Here is a 17,569-nt window from a genome sequence, read left to right as displayed (position 1 = left end):
GTTGTTATACTGAATTATTGCTTATGTCATGCACTGCTCCACAGTGACATCTGGTGGGGCCAGGCCCCTAAAGTAGAGACACCACTGGTACAAATGTGCGTGCATTCATACGTACGTGCGTGTGTGCATATACTGTATCAATCAGTATCAATCACCAAGGCATGTTTCTGTGCTTCCAGTAATCGCAGTGAAGCCAATACCTCCACAATACAGGAGCTGTTTCAATAGATATACTATTACACTGAGAGCCTAGGTGTGGCCTTATGTGGGTATTGGTACATGTGTGCATGTGCAGATGGATTGCATCTTGCCAGAGAACACTCTGTGACCTCAGTCATGGTCAGGACAGAACGGGTCAGAACTGATTCAGCACAGCCCACACGCATGCATTGAGACACAAGCACGCACACACACTGTTCTCCCAAAGTTCCTGACACAAATTCAAAGCCTTCAATGCACCAAATACACTACATATTCAAAGTGTGTCTGATCTTTTCTTACAGACAGCAAAGGTAACATGAACTACACTGGATGTGTTACATAAAAGACACCTGCTCCTCATACAGCATTTCTTCTGAAATAGTAACAGCCTCTACTCTTCCGTGAAGGCCTTACACTCAGCGTTGGATGTTGGGATATTACTGTGAAGATTGGATTGTATTCAGCTAATAGACCTTTAGTGAGGTCAGGTACTGATGTTGGATGATTAGTTCTGTATTACAAACACTCCAACTCATCCCAAAGGTACTGCATGGAGCTCCGTTGCTCCAGAGAATGCAGTTCCACTGCTCCACAGCCCAATGCTGGTGGGCTTTACAGACTTCTATATGCTCCACTGGTGACCTTAAGCTCGTGTGCAGTTGCTCCAGTGTCCCACTCTGTTGGCAATGTTTTTCTGTGGAGGTTACACAAGCTAAATGCAACAGATCGTGGGGTGTCTTTTAGTGTCTTTTAGTGTAGTTTCCCATTCCAAATACTACGCCCATACATTCACGGACATTTTTGTAGCAATCACATGCCGAAACATAGGACAAAATAAAAATATAAAATCCGTCTACCTTCCGGGCACAACCTACTGGATCCCCACGGATCCTGAACCCTTTAGAGCCGAAGGAAAAAAAAACGTGAGGTGTTTTCTGTCATCCCACTCCATGTTTTATGCCACTAGTGCTGCTGCTTGAGCAGTTTCCGCCTTAACTGGCCTACGTTCCAAATACATGACTAACCATAATTCATCTTTTTCTTTATCCTAATTGCACTCTGGGGAGTATGACAGCCTTTCATGTCCCAAAACACCAGCTAGTTCTCATTTATACACACTCTCTGCCACATTCCTCTTTGTAGTCGTGTCTTTGTGGAGAATTTCCATGTCCTTATGTGGGGAATTTCCATGTCCTTACATATATATATATGATGAATACAAACATACATATATACATGTTTATATAGGTATATATATATATATATATATATATGTACACACATATGTATGTATGTATTCATCATATAAGTGATATGTAGTGTTTTGTTTATATATATATATAAACAGACTATGGATGATGAACACTGTGACGTTGTGGGGACGTTCGGAATAACCTCACCAACCAAAAGTCTTATCATTCATACATATATATGTATATTATGCTATTATGTCTATAAAAAAAAATATATATATATATATATATATATGTACACACACACCACACACATATATGTATGTATGTATTCATCATATAAGTGATGTGAAGTGTTTTGTTTATATATATATATTTATATATGTATTATGTATATATATATATGTATTTTATAGACATAATAGCATAATATACATATATATGTATGAATGATAAGACTTTTGGTTGGTGAGATTATTCCGAACGTCCCCACAACGTCACAGCGTTCATCATCCATAGTCTGGTCCCCACAAAGCGCCAAACACAAGCGCACTCACACGCAGTGCTTCCCCTGTCCCTCCACTCCTGCACGCCCTCGCGCGCATTACGCACTAGCGATTCCGTCGCTGCCCACCTCTGCGCGCGCTCCTCCCTTCCCCCTGCCTCCTCCTTCCTCCTTCCTCCTCCTCTCCTCGCTCGCTCTATAAACGCGCTGCCGCTCGCGCTGTTTCCTCAGTCGCCTTCGACTCGAGCTTGCGCGCCAGAGCTGAACGCAGCGTAGATAGCAGGCACGTCCTCGCGCTCGGCTAACTCGCTCTCGGCTCTCGGCTCAAGGCTTCAGAGATGGAATCTCGCGCGGCTCTGCGGCGATCTCGCGCCTCCAGCGCGCTCAGCTTCAAGAGTAAGTATGATCTTCTCCTTAATAATGTGCTTATGCATGCTGTATTACGCCTTACCCGTGTTGATCTCGCACTGGTGCATGCGCGTAACGAGCAGGTGGGTCCTAGCAGGCAGAGTACAGAGATACATTAGTCTGGAATCCTGAACTCAGAACTTTTGAGTTTTGCTGAAGCTGTTTGTATGTTCGGAGCGCGGTAGATGCCGGAGCACTGCTCGGGTAAGAGCCATACACAGAGTTGAGCTCTGCAGTGTTGTGCATGGAGGAGATGAAGGACAAAATACATTACTGAAAACAGACAAATAAGAATCTGGGAGTAAAAGTTCTCCAGAGTTAGCTCCCAGAGTTAGTTCTCGAACGAGCTCCCGTAGAACAGCAGTACACCAGCATCTATCAGCAGACGCAGAGGGTCCACAGGTGGACGTTTGAGCGATGCCACAGAGTGTGAAGAACCTTTCATGGGTTCATATACCAGCCATCGGGTTCTTTCCCAGCTTAAGGGTTCGTTCTAGAAGCTTTACACTATCTTTAAAAAGGTGCTTCACACTCACACATCTCGTTTGGAATAATTGGTCATTCAAAGGACCGTCCACTGAGAGGAACCGTGGCACAAAAGACTGTTCTTCCATTTTTGGGATCATTTTGCAGTAGAATAAATGTTAAGAACTCAAAAGTGAGAGTTCAGAGCGAAGCAGTCCAGCAGCTGAATGTGACGCTGAAGAATGTATATATATGTATATAATATATACATTTTTGTGCTTATATATACTTATAAGCAATAAACTATACTTTGCTTTTTAATGTAAGTCAATGGAACCAGACTTTACATATAGTTATACATATAGTTATATAGTTATATATATATATATGTACATACATTTGGAACTCAGTATCACAATGGATATATAAATCAATTTATATACATATATATATATATATATATATATATATATATAAATAACTTTGTGATAAACTCTGAGGCCCTTGTTCCCTTATTTGGAACAAAACGCGCACACGCACACACCACTTTGAGGGTCACGGCTCGGGCTCGTAGGAAAATCTTGCGTGCGGAAGCTGAATGCGCGTGCAATGATTAATTCAGGCGGCGCGCGGCTCTATTAGGCTTTTTATTGTGCGGAGTCACTGGACCCCCCCTCACGCGCTGAAAGTTTAATGCGCTGCGCTCCTCCAAGCTGCTCCTGTTTCAGCTGCATGACGTTAATCCCACATCTTTTTGTTTCACGCGCCTTTACACACCCTTCCATCCGTTCAGGACTTGTGCACAGCTGCACGCCAGCCCTCTCCGTTGCGCCCTGCTGTTGTTAGAGCCAGTAGGCCAGTTCATGACCTTGCCCTTAACTGACACTGTACAAATATCACCAGCTGTGCTTTCAGAGCGGCGATCAGTTTATTCCAATTTCAATGATGCTTTCCATCAATCCAAACATATCCTAAGCTCCCTCTTCCCCCTTCTCTCTGCAGGTGGTCTCACTCTGTGGTTGGTGGTGTGGCTGTTGGCATGTCGTGTTGCTCCAGGTCGTGCGTGTCCAAAGCTCTGTGTGTGCTACGACACGCCCATGACTGTGAGCTGCCAGTCTCAGAACTTCACCTCCGTTCCAGTCGGCGTTCCCTACGACTCTCAGCGCGTCTTCTTGCAGAACAACCGCATCATCGAGCTCAGGGCCGACTCCTTCGGCTTCGAGACCCAGGTGAGTGGCCTTTAAACAGATTAAGTTAGAAGATTTTGGGAGTCAAGAGTCAAGAGCACCATTTTTATCCTCTCATCCATATACAAGCATACAGTGAGATGAAATCAAGTCCCTTCAGAGTCTTTGTCTGCAAGAAAACACATCACAGGTGACCAAGACGGGAACAAGGGAAGCACAGCTCACTTAGACTATATGGGCAGTTAGGTTTCAGTGCGACTCAATAGTGCAAAACTAGGCCAAAAAACATATAACAGCTCTGAAAGGACATCTTTATAGAAGAAGGATAACACAATAATAACATGCATTACTGTGAAAAGTATTTATTCCTAATAATCTTGGATTGTTTCTATTGGTTCATCATAAAGTTAACAATAATAATAATAATAATAATAATAATAATAATAGTAATAATCAAATTCTCACAGTATAACCAGCAACTGGATTTTTCACAGTATAACCAGCAACTAGAGCTAAGTTAACACATCATCTACCAAGAACACTGAATCATGTTCATGTTAATGCACAATTACTGTTTATTTGTTTATTTGCCAACATATGACATTTAGGAAAAAAAATCAACAAAATATGTGTAAAAGTTATGGCATGTTTAATATTTTATAATATTAAATAATATAATATTTATATTTATGCGTGGCCACAACTTAGAAAGGCATGGGAATGAGTTAATTAAGTCTTGGCCATGACTTAGTAAGGCATGGAATGAGTTAATTAAGTCATAATTAGGTCATGGCCATGACTTAGTAAGGCATGGAATGAGATAATCAAGTCATGGCCATGACTTACTAAGGCATGTGAACGAGATCCTAATGCATGGCTATGACTTAGTAAGGCGCAGGAATGAGATGATTAAGCCTTGACCACAGCTTAATAGGTCATCATCTCATGCCTTAGTTCGTTTCCACACCTTAGTCATGCTTCACATGCTCTGTATTCCCCCCAGATGTTAAACTCAAATAAATTTAAATTGTGCACTAAAACGTGCAGAAAATTTATTTTAATTTATTCCCTATAGAAAATGTGTCAACCTATTTTAAAAAAATAAACAAAGCATGCAATTTGGTCAGGGGTGATTTGCATATGACTAACTAGGCTATGTCTGAAACTGTGCTCTATTAAATATACTGAACTGTTTAGCGAGTCATTCTGTTGTGGTATGTGAAATATCCACTGCACTCCTACAGTCACACAGTGTGCCGCAATAGGTAAGTGACATAGGTGACATGGACATAGAATAGCCAGAATGTGCTGTGCTGTATGCGATTGAGACTGCTGCTTCAGAGTGATGAGCAAACCCCGGAATAGTGATGAGTGGACAATTTCCAACACTGCCTCACAATTTAATGCAGAAGAATGTGAGTAATTCACAAATTCTGCTGCAGATGCCTCCCGGTTCATTCTTTCATCGAGTTCCGCCTCCGTTTCCGTCTCTGTTCTTCAGGTCCTGTGGCTGTACTCCAACAACATCTCATGGATTGAGGCGGGGGCGTTCAGCAACCTACGTGTGCTGGAGGAGCTGGACCTGGGCGACAACCCATCACTGCGGCGGCTGGACGGCGGAGCCTTCCGCGGTCTGGAGCGCCTGCAGAGCCTCCACATGCACCGCTGTGGTCTGACTGAGCTGCCTGCTGACCTCTTCCATAAGCTGTACAGCCTGCAGTTCCTCTACCTGCAGGAGAATCAGCTGAGCCACCTGCCAGACGGCCTCTTCTCCGACCTGGTCAACCTCACGCACCTCTTCCTGCACGGCAACCGCATCCGCACGCTCTCTGAGAACGCCTTCCGTGGCCTGGTCAACCTGGACCGCCTGCTGCTGCACGACAACCGCATCCGGCAGGTAGGGCTGAGAGCTTTGAACTCAATGTCACTGCAGTGTTGGTGCAGATTTTGATTTAGTGTTAGAGAATAGGCTTCCTGTAAGATTTAAATGGGCTACATTACACTCTGTAACTCTAACTAACATGCAGACATGGCACTGTGTAGCTACTAGCAGCCTTTTTCACCCTATATGAGCACTTTTGATATTTGTGGGAGTTTCAAGAGTACATGCAGTTAGCATGTGTACAATAAAGAAAAGGAGACTATTCCCATTGTAAAATGTGTCTCAGCGTGTTTAATTTAATAATGTTATCATATTTTAAGATCGAAGGGCTTAAAAACATATATAATGTTTTTAATCCTAAAATCCTATCCTATAATCCTAAAACATACTTTAGCATTTCCAAAACATCACTTGCTTAATCAACTTGTCCCTGCAGGTGCACCGTCGGGCATTTCGTGACTTGGGCCGCCTCACCATCCTCTACCTGTTCGACAACCAGCTGCGGGAGCTGCCTGGCCAGACGCTGCGAGACACGGCAAATGTGCAGTTCCTGCGCCTCAACGGCAACCCCTGGGGGTGCGGCTGCGAGGCTCGCACTCTCTGGGAGTTCTTCCGGGGTGCACGGGTATCCAGCTCGGAGGTGACCTGCACCTCTCCGGCACCTCGCAAGGACCAGGACCTGCGCTTCCTGCGTGAGATGGATTTCGCCCTGTGCCCACTGCCCGACCCAGGCTCACTGGCCGGCACTACCACCACCACTTTCAGCACCAAGACACGCTGGTGGTTCTCCAAGGGCAAACCAGCCGTCTCATCCAAGGGCGCCTTCCACAAGAGTGGCGAGGCAGTCAAGGCATTCCCGTTCGCATCGGTGAAGAACGTCCATCCTGTAGCGGCCGCGGCTGCAGCGGCAGCATCAAATCTTGCCTCCAAGTACGAGCCAATGGCGGAGGAGGCTGCTCTGCCCAAGTTGGAGCCAGAAGAATACTGGGCCAACTACGGCAACGAGGATTCAGCCTTAGTCCGCTGCTTCGAGCTTGAATGCCCGCCAGCTGACGAATCGCCAGTCCTCCCTTCTTCCTCCTCCTCCTCAACCTCTTTCTTTTCGTTTTTCTCTCTCCTTTCTCTCTCCATGCTGGCCCTCTCCCTTCACTTGCTATTTGGCTGAGTGCAGCTGTCCGAGCTATTCATTTCTCTTCTTTCGCTCTTTTTCAAGTGCTTGGCCCCCCAGTGATATTGACGGGGCATGGTTCTGATGGGCACATGACAGCAGTAGCAGCCTCGGAAGTGATGAAGCTGGTACACATACATACATATATACACATACACACATATATGCACACGTTGTGAGGGAAGTGCAGTATTCAGCATAATTCACAAGGCAAAGTTAGGCCAGTCTGTTGCCTGTATGAGATGAACTACATCTCCCACGAGGCTTTGCAGCACCACCTCGGGCCACTTTTCACTTTCTGCATCCAGCAAGACAAAAACAGACAGAAAGAGAGACAAAAGAGAGATAAACAGACAAGTACAAAAAGACAGTGCTAGACAACACAGACAGGAAAGGCAGGAAAGGAAGATTAGAGGATAAAAAGGAAAAAGAAAAAGACAGCGACTCTTTCACTGTGGTCTCTTTGGAGATGTGCCATTCTAAGGCCATCACAAGAGCCCATGATCCTCTAACATGCACTATCTGTATATAGGCACTCTCACAAACGCTCTGGCATAAATCAAAATAGGAGACAAGACAGCAACTAAACATTTGGGATCAGCATATAGACAGTGCTTAAATAAACTGCAGAACAATTAGCACAACTTTGCTTTCTTTTTGTCTGCAACCCCTGATGAAGCAGTAATAAGAAGAGCACCTGAGGAATGGAAAGACGGACTCTGTCCATCTGCCTGTGTTCGTTTCAGGGGATTTGAGTTGCAGTGTGTCCTGTGTGAAGCTTATGTAAACTGCGCTGATAGCGTGGGTGTGTGGTTCGTTCTGGGCTTTCACTGTGCGTTCAGTCATTTGGCCTATAGAACTCAGGAATGAGTGATGCGCTCCCGGGTTCACCATAAAAGGAGACTTTCCGCTGTACACAGCAAACCAAACTCTGCATTTTGTCCTGCACTGTAAATAAACCAATAAATATTCTTTGTATCTTAAAACAAAGTCTTCAGTGTCGTTGACTCATCTGATTATTTTTATGTATGTCTGTGAATGAATGAATGAACAAGGTACACGTATTAGAAACCCCTACCTTACGCTTCCACTCACTGGCCACTTTATTAGAAACATCTACCTTATACTTCCACTCACTGGTCACTTTATTAGAAACACCTACCTTATGCTTCCACTCACTGGTCACTTTATTAGAAACACCTACCTTACACTTCCACTCACTGGCCACTTTATTAGAAACATCTACCTTATGCTTCCACTCACTGGCCACTTTATTAGAAACACCTACCTTACACTTCCACTCACTGGCCACCTAATTAGAAACACTTATCTTGGACTTACCCTCACTGGTCACTTTAATAGATGCACCTACCCTGCACTTCCACTCACTGACCACTTCATTAGAAACACCTACCTTGTACCTCCACTCACTGGCCACACTTTGTCTACTGTATGTGTAGATAGGCTATTACCCCTCTATTTGACTACAGGACCACTGTTGACCATATATATATATATATATATATATATATGTATATATATATGTGAGTGTGTGTGTGTTGTGTGTGTGTGTATACATAGTCAGCAGATGGTAAAGTCAAAGAGGAACCAGTCTAACCTTTAATTACAATTCACTCCTTAAACTGCTTAAGATGCTCTCTTTAAAACCTTAATGCTCTTTAAAGTCACCCGTCAGTGTGTGTGGGCGCGCCTGTGTGTCTGTGTGTGTATGTGTGTATGTGTGTGTGTGTGTGTGTGTGTGTTGGCACAGCAGAGTCTTGGCGCGAGTGTGGCGTTTGGCCGGAGAGAGAAAAACGTGAGTCAGTGAATGAGAGCGAGGAACTTCTCACATATCTTAATGAAGCACACCTCCGCAGCCTAACACGTACACACACACACACACACACACACACACACACACACACACATGCAAGCTCTTATAAATAACGGCCGGAAGAGTTTCCTCCAGACATATAAGTACTTTCATTCGTCCCTCCTACACTAACGCAGTCTGTTTTTTTTCACAGTCTTTCATGTGCCTGCCTGTTTTTGTTGGGCTGTCAATATGGCTGTCAGGAACTCAAAGACACTCTCTCTCTCTCTCTCTCTCTCTCTCTCTCTCTCTCTCTCTCCCTCTCTCCCTCTCTATCTATCTATCTCTCACTCTCTCTCTCTCTCTCTCTACCTATCTATCTCTCTCCCCCTCCCTCTCTCTGTCATCATCAGTTTCTCATCATCCTTTCACACCCCTCCATCCTGATTTTCTCTCTCTCCCTCCCTTTTCTCTCTCTCTCTCTCTCTCTCTCTCATCATCAGTGTCTCATCATCCTTTCACACCCCTCCATCCTGATTTTCTCTCTCTCCCTCCCTTTTCTCTCTCTCTCTCTCTCTCTCTCTCTCATCATCAGTGTCTCATCATCCTTTCACACCCCTCCACCCTGATTTTCTCTCTCACCCTCCCTCTATCTCTCTCTCTTTGGCTTTCTGTTCCTTTTGAGCCACAGATGGTTCTGTTTGCCCGCTTGGCTATGTTGGCGTGATAGTGACGTTCATCTTCATTCATGGGGGCTTATTAGAAAGGAGCTAAATGTGGGTCTGCATGTGTGTATGTGTGTATGTGTGTGTGTGTGAGAGAGAGAGAGAGAGAGAGAGAGAGAGAGAGAGAGAGATGTGGAAAAAGAGTCTAAACTTTCAAAGTGTCAGATCATTACCGGACAAGATTGGGTTTAGGGAGGAGGTGACCAGGCCAATTTGGTCAGGAAGAAGAAAGTAGCACGAAACCGCAATGGAGGAACTTAGAAGAGTCAGAGCGGCTCGAGTGAAGGCTTTAATGGAAGAGCTCGCTATTTGAGAACAGAAGGACCAGAAAGACTTAAGACTTATGCAGCCCTAGAAACCCAACATGGTCACGTAACTGTAACGAAAATGGCCATTGTGTTAATCATATGCATATCACTGCGTATGTGGGCGACATGTCGGACATATAGATCACTTCCAAACACTTTTTAGAGATAGCAGTTTGTCAGAAATTCCACAAGCAAGTATGCTTGAGATTAGCTAACACCTCTAATGTAAGCTTCCACTATACACTATATGTTTTGTGGACACCTGCTTATCGCTGCTGTCAGAATCTTCATTTTTGTTGTTTTCCATTTTTTACATAATTTGAAAAGACCTTTTGTCCTGTATATTGTGTCAAACTTTCATGTTGAACAGGCCAAAAGAAATGGCCAAAAATTGCTTAGAAATATGTCTGGTTCCATTGACTTTCATTAAAAGTAAAGTAGGTTTTTTCCTTCTCCTGTAAAGTTACCGTTTTGGAGATACAAGGTTTTGTTACTACAACAGCGATAGCCAACATTTCTTCTGAAATCAAGGGTATTAATAGGGAGCTTGTCCTCCCAATGCCGTAGCAACAGCCTGTGCTCGTCTGGGAAGACTTTACACAAAATGTTGGATCATTGCTGTGAAGATTTAATTGCATTCAGCCACAAGAGCACCATGATCTGTGTGATCATCAGGGACTGATGATTACTTCAGGATCACAAACGCTCTAACTCATCCCAAAGGAACATCGGTTCCTCCTTTCAACAGCCCAAGGCTGGGGAGATTTATAGCCTTATAGCAAATGCTTGCCATTGGACATGGTAACCTTAAGCTCATGGGCAGCCGCTCCAGAGTGTCTCATTGTGTTGGCTATACTTTACACAGATTATACAAGCAGCACCTTGAATTCACTAATTAGAATGTTTTGAGTACCTCAGTGTATCTAATAGTTGGCCTTTGAGGATGGATTTGGCTGTTTACATTGTTCTGCAACATACCAGCTAGTGCAGCATGCCATAAATGCCCGAAGGGGGGCGCAGCCTTAAGGTCTTTACACTGACATTACCACTGTATGCCAGAGTTGTTACTAAATTAAGAACTGGTTCTGACTAAGTTGGGAGAAAATAGAGCAAATAAATAAAGACCATGAAAAAGGGAAAAACTGATTTCAAGAATGGGTTTAGAGTGAGAGGTAAATTATGCATGTAACTATAACTCAGAAGAATGTATGCCTGGGACTGATAGGGGAGGCAGAGGAAGAGGGGATGATTAAGAAGTGGCAACAGCAATGGGGGGGGGTCTACACCCTTCTGTTCATTCACCCAACTTCTGTTCAGAGCTAAGAATACACATTCCAGACGGCACCTGCAGTGAGTGAGTGTGTGTGTGTGTGTGTGTGTGTGTGTGTGTGTGTGTGTGTGTGTGTGTGCGTGTGATGTAGATTCATAGGGTTTAAAGTTTGCATGCTTTTGGTAACTTTCACTCAAATCCTCCTAATCTTCATGTGGGAGCGCTGCTGCTTTTGGACAGCTAACTATGAGCGTTCATTCACAGCCTCCTTAATATTTTCATCTCTCTCTCTCTCTCTCTCTCTCTCTCTGCTGCCAGTTTAGGCTGTGTTTAATCACGTAGATCACGGTGATTAAGTCAAATCCCTCCTTTTCCTGTCCATCACTCTATTTCTGTCCGCCATGTTTGCCCAGGATTGCGCCTGAGATTGTTTTTCTGGCTCAAGGCTCTGAGCTCCAACTACACACACATACACACATACTTGTTTTTGTACAATATCAGGACATGGCGTCATATACTCATGTTTAAAGGGTTGGAATCACAAGTCAAAAGTGTGGGATCACTCTTCCCTCCTGTTTGAAATGTGATGAATAAATCTCAGGAAGATAATGGCTACAAATAAATAATTATGTTATATAATTTATCATTCAAAGGGCCCATATCAGTAGTCACATTTACATGCAGCCTGATACATAAATAAACCAGATACCAGCTCAATCCAAGTAGGATTAGTCCATGTGTACCCCACCATTAGAGTAGACCAGTCCGAATGGGTAATAATAAAAATAATAACCATGTAAACGCCTGTATTTAATTACATTTCCAATCGGAAACTTTAAGTATGTCCTGCACATGTGCATTTTGAGTCATAATGAAAGTTTATAACTTTTCAGGTTATAACCAGTTTCCAGAAACTGGTCGGCAAAGGAGACGAAGTTTATGCTTCAAACTTGTAAGCAGGATGGCCATAAAGCACACAATAGTGCGCTGTTCAGAATGTTGCAGGGCGTAACGTCTCACCCCTTGTTTAATAAGTATGCGTGAAGTATGTTTTCCTGTCTGACATCATTTTAAAGCAATTAAAAAACAAGCAAGCCAATTGAAAAGTCAGATAACACACGTCTGCTAGTTGTCATGGTAATTTCTACACTTAATTTTACATTTACAGCATTTGGCAGAAATGCTTATCCAGAGCAACTTACAACTTTATCATTTTACACAGGTGGGTGAGGGTGGTGTTAGGAGCCTTATTGCAGGGTGCTTAACCAGGCAGGGGATTGAACCCCAGTCTACGGCGTAGAAGGCAAAGGTGTTACCCACTACACTAACCAACCAGCAAACATTTGATCTGATTACTTGTAGTGAGCATGTAAACAGATCAGATCAGCTTGTTGAGTAGAACAAGCAAATAAACACCTTAGTCTTAGTCTATAATCGGAGAGAATTCATTCAGATCTTTGCATGTAAGTGGAGCCAGTGACACTCATTTCAGAACATACTAATCACCCTTCACTCCATATATAAAACTTCAAATGTAAAAACAGCCCAAATAAAGTTCACTGTTTTTGTGATGTGGTGAATATAACCTCATTTATATATATATATATATATAAAACCAACAGGACCTAGAAAAGTTCCTTTATGATTTAATCTCTAGCAGACTGGACTACTGGTCTACTTACCATTAGACAGCTACAGCTTATTCAATATGCAAAATGACCACGAAAACAAAGAGAAATGAGATTACCCCAGTTTTAATATCCCTACACAGGCTGCCAGCTACATTCACAATTGATTTTAAATTGTTTGTATTTGTGTATGGGCTGGATTCCCATGCAGTGATTAAGCCTAGTTCTAGACCTCACAGCATTGTGAATGGAGATTCTCCACTGAAAGAAAAGGACTAGGCTTAATCCCTGTCTGGCAAAGCAACCCTATAAATCACTCAGTGGCTTAGCATCAAAATACATCTCTGATCTGTCTGAAAACAATAAACCTATCAGGCCTTTCAGATCACTACAGACTGGCCAGCTAGCAGGGCCCAGAATTAGAACTAACCATGCTGCCCAAAGCCTGGACCAGCTGTCTCAGATATGTCCCCAACTTTGGCCATCATTACATCTAGACTAAAGATGTTTCTTTTTCCCAGGCCTTTGACACATAAGCACTTTGTAGCCTTATGCTGTTTTATATTTTGCTTGTACTTGTGTGTACATGTATGAAATATGCAATACAAATACACTTGTCTTGCATTGCATATATGGAAAAAGAAGAACCTTAAACTTAAACCCAACTTTGACCTCAGGACCCTGAAAATATGGATATTTTAACACCATTTTTCTCTGTTGCATTTCACAAAATCAGGACATTTTTGTCCTGAAAGAAGATGAAAACAAGTACATACACACATACACACAAATGTCCTGTGCGCCGATGAGTAAGAGCACATTGAGACGTCTCACTCCCACTGCTGTTTCTCTCCTCCTCCCTCTCTTTTTTTCTTGCTGCTCTATCTATCACAGATCTATCCATCCGTCCTTCATTTTTCATTCATTAGCTGTATTTACATAGATGTGTCATTTACATTGCATTTACATCGATGTATTACAAACATATCTTACATATTTTATATACTTATAATGCATTACATATATATATATATATATATATATACACTCTTACTTGGTCAAAGGTGACCATTTGCAAACAGTGGGCCAGTACATCATAGAATGACATTCTCATAAAGGAATGCATTAAAAATGCGTGAACTTTTGTCCATTTTAGGTAACACTTTACTTGAATGCTGGTTCAACAATGCCATACAGACGATAAGGCAGTTTTCCTTGAAGAATATGTCCAAAAATATGACAGAGTCATGTCACCATTACCACTAATTTTCAATCACATTTGTCATAATGTTTGACGTCAAAAATTAGCATGTGAAACAAGCTTATTAAGTGACCAATTATTAGTCCATGAATGGGGTCATTTTACCTCTGCATTTTACCCATCCGTGCAGTGAAACACCACTGACACACTAGGGGGCAGTGAGCACACTTGTGTGGAGCGGTGGGCAGCCCTATCCATGGCACCCAGGGAGCAGTTGGGGGTTAGGTGTCTTGCTCAAGGGCACTTCAGTCACGTATTGTCGGCTCAGGGGATCGAACTGTTGACCATTCGGTCACAAGGCTGGTTACCTAACCTCCAGCCCACGCCCACGCCCACCCCCTGTCATGACATGAAATATTAAGGAATCTGTCATAACAATGTTACATTACTGACACTATTATATTACTGAACTGACAACTAATGTTGCTTTCAAGTGCTAGTGAAATGGTAGTTTTCTTAGACGAGGAATCCGGCAAGCACCCAGAACTCTATATATATATATATAGAGTTACATATATATCTATATATATACATATATACATATATATCTATATATATATATAGAGTTAACAACAATTAATTGCTGTTTAACCGCTCCCTGTAATCCTCCGCCAAGATGACAAGAGCACTGACATCCCAACTCGGCCAGTTTGAGCTGCATTGAAAATTCCATTGTACCCACTTCATTATCCGACTTCGAAGGGTGTTTATGGTGTTTATGTATATTCCCTCCTCGTGGGAAACTCAGATAAAACCAAAACCAGTTAAAAGCAGCGTAAGGACATTAAATGACATCTGCTATTCCACATTGGCATGTAGCAGGATTCAAGTAAAACATTATTTTGATAGACAACAGTTTGTCATACAGTGCCAGCACATAAGTAAGTCTGTTAAAACTGACATAACAACTCGACACTATTTGAGGCAAATGTGTGATGCCTTTAGAGAGATGCTAACTGGTGGAGTGCAAGCTTCCACTGCTCGTTAGCTACGTTAGTCTTTAAAACTAAAGAAGCAGACGTGTCTCGGCTGATTAACTACCGCGACTGGTAGTTGTGACACACTGTGGCCTGGTTCTACTCATGAATTCCGTAACAAGAGACTGACCATGTGCACACCTGATCAGGTAGTAACTGGCCACGTAATTACACCTGACTGCATGACGGTACCGTTTCATTTTCCACTCTCCTCTGGAAGCATGAGAAACCCCAAATTACTTGACAACATGCAAAATATTCTTCTATATAGCTCTATATAGTGTCACTGTCATTTATGCAGTGCAGTTGTTATCTTGACTGTAACGGCACTCATGAATGCTCAAGCATGTGCTTCCAGAAACTGGCAAGATAGATTTGTGGTGCTTAACTATGTCTTCACACACTCACTGGCCACTTTATTAGCTACATTGCTAGTAGAAAAGTTGGACCCCCTTTTGCCTTCAGAACTGTCTTAATTCTTCATGGCAGACTTTCAACAAGGTGTTGGAAACGTTCCTCAGAGATTTTGGTTGGTTATTTGAGTTCCTGTTGTCTTTCTATCATCTGGAACCAGTCTGCCCATTCTCCTCTGACCTCTCAGACCAACAAGGCATTTTCGTCCACACGACTGACCGCTCACTGGATATTTCCTCTTTTTCGGACCGTTCTGTGTAAACCCTAGAGATGGTTGTGCGTGAAAGTCCCAGCAGATCAGCAGTTTCTGAAATACTCAGACCAGCCCGTCTGGCACCAACAACCACGCCACGTTCAAAGTGCCTTAAATCCCCTTTCTTCCCCGTTCTGATGCTCGGTCTGCACTTCAGCAAGTTGTCTTGGCCGCCTCTACATGCCTAAATGCAGTGAGTTGGCTGATCAGTGTGATCGGCTGATCAGCTATTTGTGTTAACAAGCAACTAATAAAGTGGCCGGTGAGTGTCTGTTGTAGTGTATAATGCTGCAGAGCTGAGGGCCCTCAGGGTGAACATTACAGCACATAAGAACTGTACATTAAAAATACAGGGAAAAAATACATTAATCAACTGTATTTAAATAAACTATTGTACTTTTCTAATGCATTATTCCCAAAGTAAATAAACATAATTCCTGCCAATAAATTACTTTAATATTACATTCCTTTTTTGCACCTCATGGAACTGGTTTGTAACTCATTCACTCATGTTTTGCAGGCTGAAATTCTCCACAAGGGGGCGCCATTAGCAGTCAAACAGCTTTTGTTGTTTCATAAGAGTAGTTCTTCACATCAATGACAGCGTAACTGACCAAATGCTACAGATGCAGCAGACAGAGAATAGTCTGACAAATGCAGAAGTATTCCGTTAAAGAACTATGCGTTGAAACGTTCTTTAGGAAATCAAAAGATGTTCTATGGCTTAACTCCAAAGAACCTCCTTTGAACCCTTTTATGCACTTGTTTTTAAAAGTACTCAATAAGGTGACTCTAAATGAAATGACAGCTGGCATGAAGAAAATACAACTTTATTTATTGAAACTAAAAGCAATCATTAGACAAGTGTAGAGGTGTGTTTAAATACTCATTATAACAAATGTTCAGGTTAAAATTATATCACTTTACTCTATATATTCACTTAAGAGAGACTGAGTGAAGCAGCTTTACCTGGACCTGGTGATGCTGACGATTGTATTTGGAAATGCATAAAAATATTAAAAAGATCACAAAATAACTGAGGAATGTTGGTCTGAGCAGAGTTCAGTTGTGGTTAGAGGAGTCCATAACTTCCATTCAGATACTGCACCTGGGTGTGTAAGTGTGTGTGTGTGTGTGTGTGTGTGTGCGCGTGTGTGTGTGTGTGTGTGTGTGTGTGTGTGTGTGTGTGTGTGTGTGTGTTTAAGGCCAGAGAATAAAAGCTAGGGAGAAAAACAAGAAAAGAAACAAAAACTATAAATCATAAATAAACATAATAAAAACAAGGGGATTTCAAAGAGGAGAGAGAGAGGAGAGAAAGAGGAATCATATTTTAGAACCACACACTTTACAAACTGACAATGTTCAAGAATTATTAATACACATCCACTAAACTACTGAACATCTGACACTTTTTACATCTCTTAAATTATTATATCATTAGGCACGTGGGCTAGAATTTACCAGTGGTGACTGGTCACTATTCAGGCTAGGCCTTCAGTTTATGACATAAATGTCAACATTTGGTCAAAAAATGAGAATACAACATAATATGATAACGCCAATGTCTGCTAGCACCCCTAAGGGATTTCTGGTATTATATTAGTCTTAAGATACTGTTGGTGCACATGTGCAGTTTTTGGCCCATTTACTTCAAAACCCAGATATTCAAAGCTTGTGAAAGACACTACAAAATCTTTTATCTGAAGCAGACATTAACATTAATGTAGGACCTTGTATGACTCTTTCAGTAAGTGCTCTGGCGCTGAACTGACGATGTTGTTTTAAACTGAAACTGGCTTAAATTAATGCTCATATTCACAGTCAATAAGGCCTTCCAGAAGGCTGGTCAGTTGTAAGGCCTTCCTTACAAAATTGGCCCCATCCATTGGAAATCAAAACATAACTAGGTGA

General features: G+C 42.4%; 2 protein-coding genes across 5 annotated transcripts in view; one reads left to right on the top strand and one right to left on the bottom strand.

Moving 5' to 3' along the window:
• Positions 1–2,140: 2,140 nt before the first annotated feature.
• rtn4rl2b (reticulon 4 receptor-like 2b) lies at positions 2,141–7,999 on the top strand. The gene is made up of 4 exons (XM_017716183.2): positions 2,141–2,295; positions 3,775–4,001; positions 5,461–5,856; positions 6,278–7,999. Exons 1-4 carry the CDS (start codon positions 2,238–2,240, stop codon positions 7,004–7,006), a joined length of 1,410 nt encoding a protein of 469 aa, XP_017571672.1. The 5' UTR covers positions 2,141–2,237; the 3' UTR covers positions 7,007–7,999.
• An 8,477-nt stretch (positions 8,000–16,476) lies between these two features.
• jakmip1 (janus kinase and microtubule interacting protein 1) overlaps positions 16,477–17,569 on the bottom strand; it is a 64,131-nt gene continuing 63,038 nt past the window's right edge. For all 4 annotated transcript variants that reach the window (XM_037540711.1, XM_037540710.1, XM_037540712.1 and 1 more), the window contains one exon: positions 16,477–16,909. In XM_037540711.1, coding sequence (XP_037396608.1) covers positions 16,859–16,909 — 51 coding nt within the window. In that variant the 3' untranslated portion in view covers positions 16,477–16,858. The remainder of the gene's footprint in view (positions 16,910–17,569) is intronic.

This window comes from Pygocentrus nattereri, chromosome 8 (genome assembly GCF_015220715.1).
Source record: "Pygocentrus nattereri isolate fPygNat1 chromosome 8, fPygNat1.pri, whole genome shotgun sequence".
Lineage (NCBI taxonomy): Eukaryota > Metazoa > Chordata > Actinopteri > Characiformes > Serrasalmidae > Pygocentrus > Pygocentrus nattereri.
This window is presented reverse-complemented; position numbering and strand designations above follow the sequence as displayed.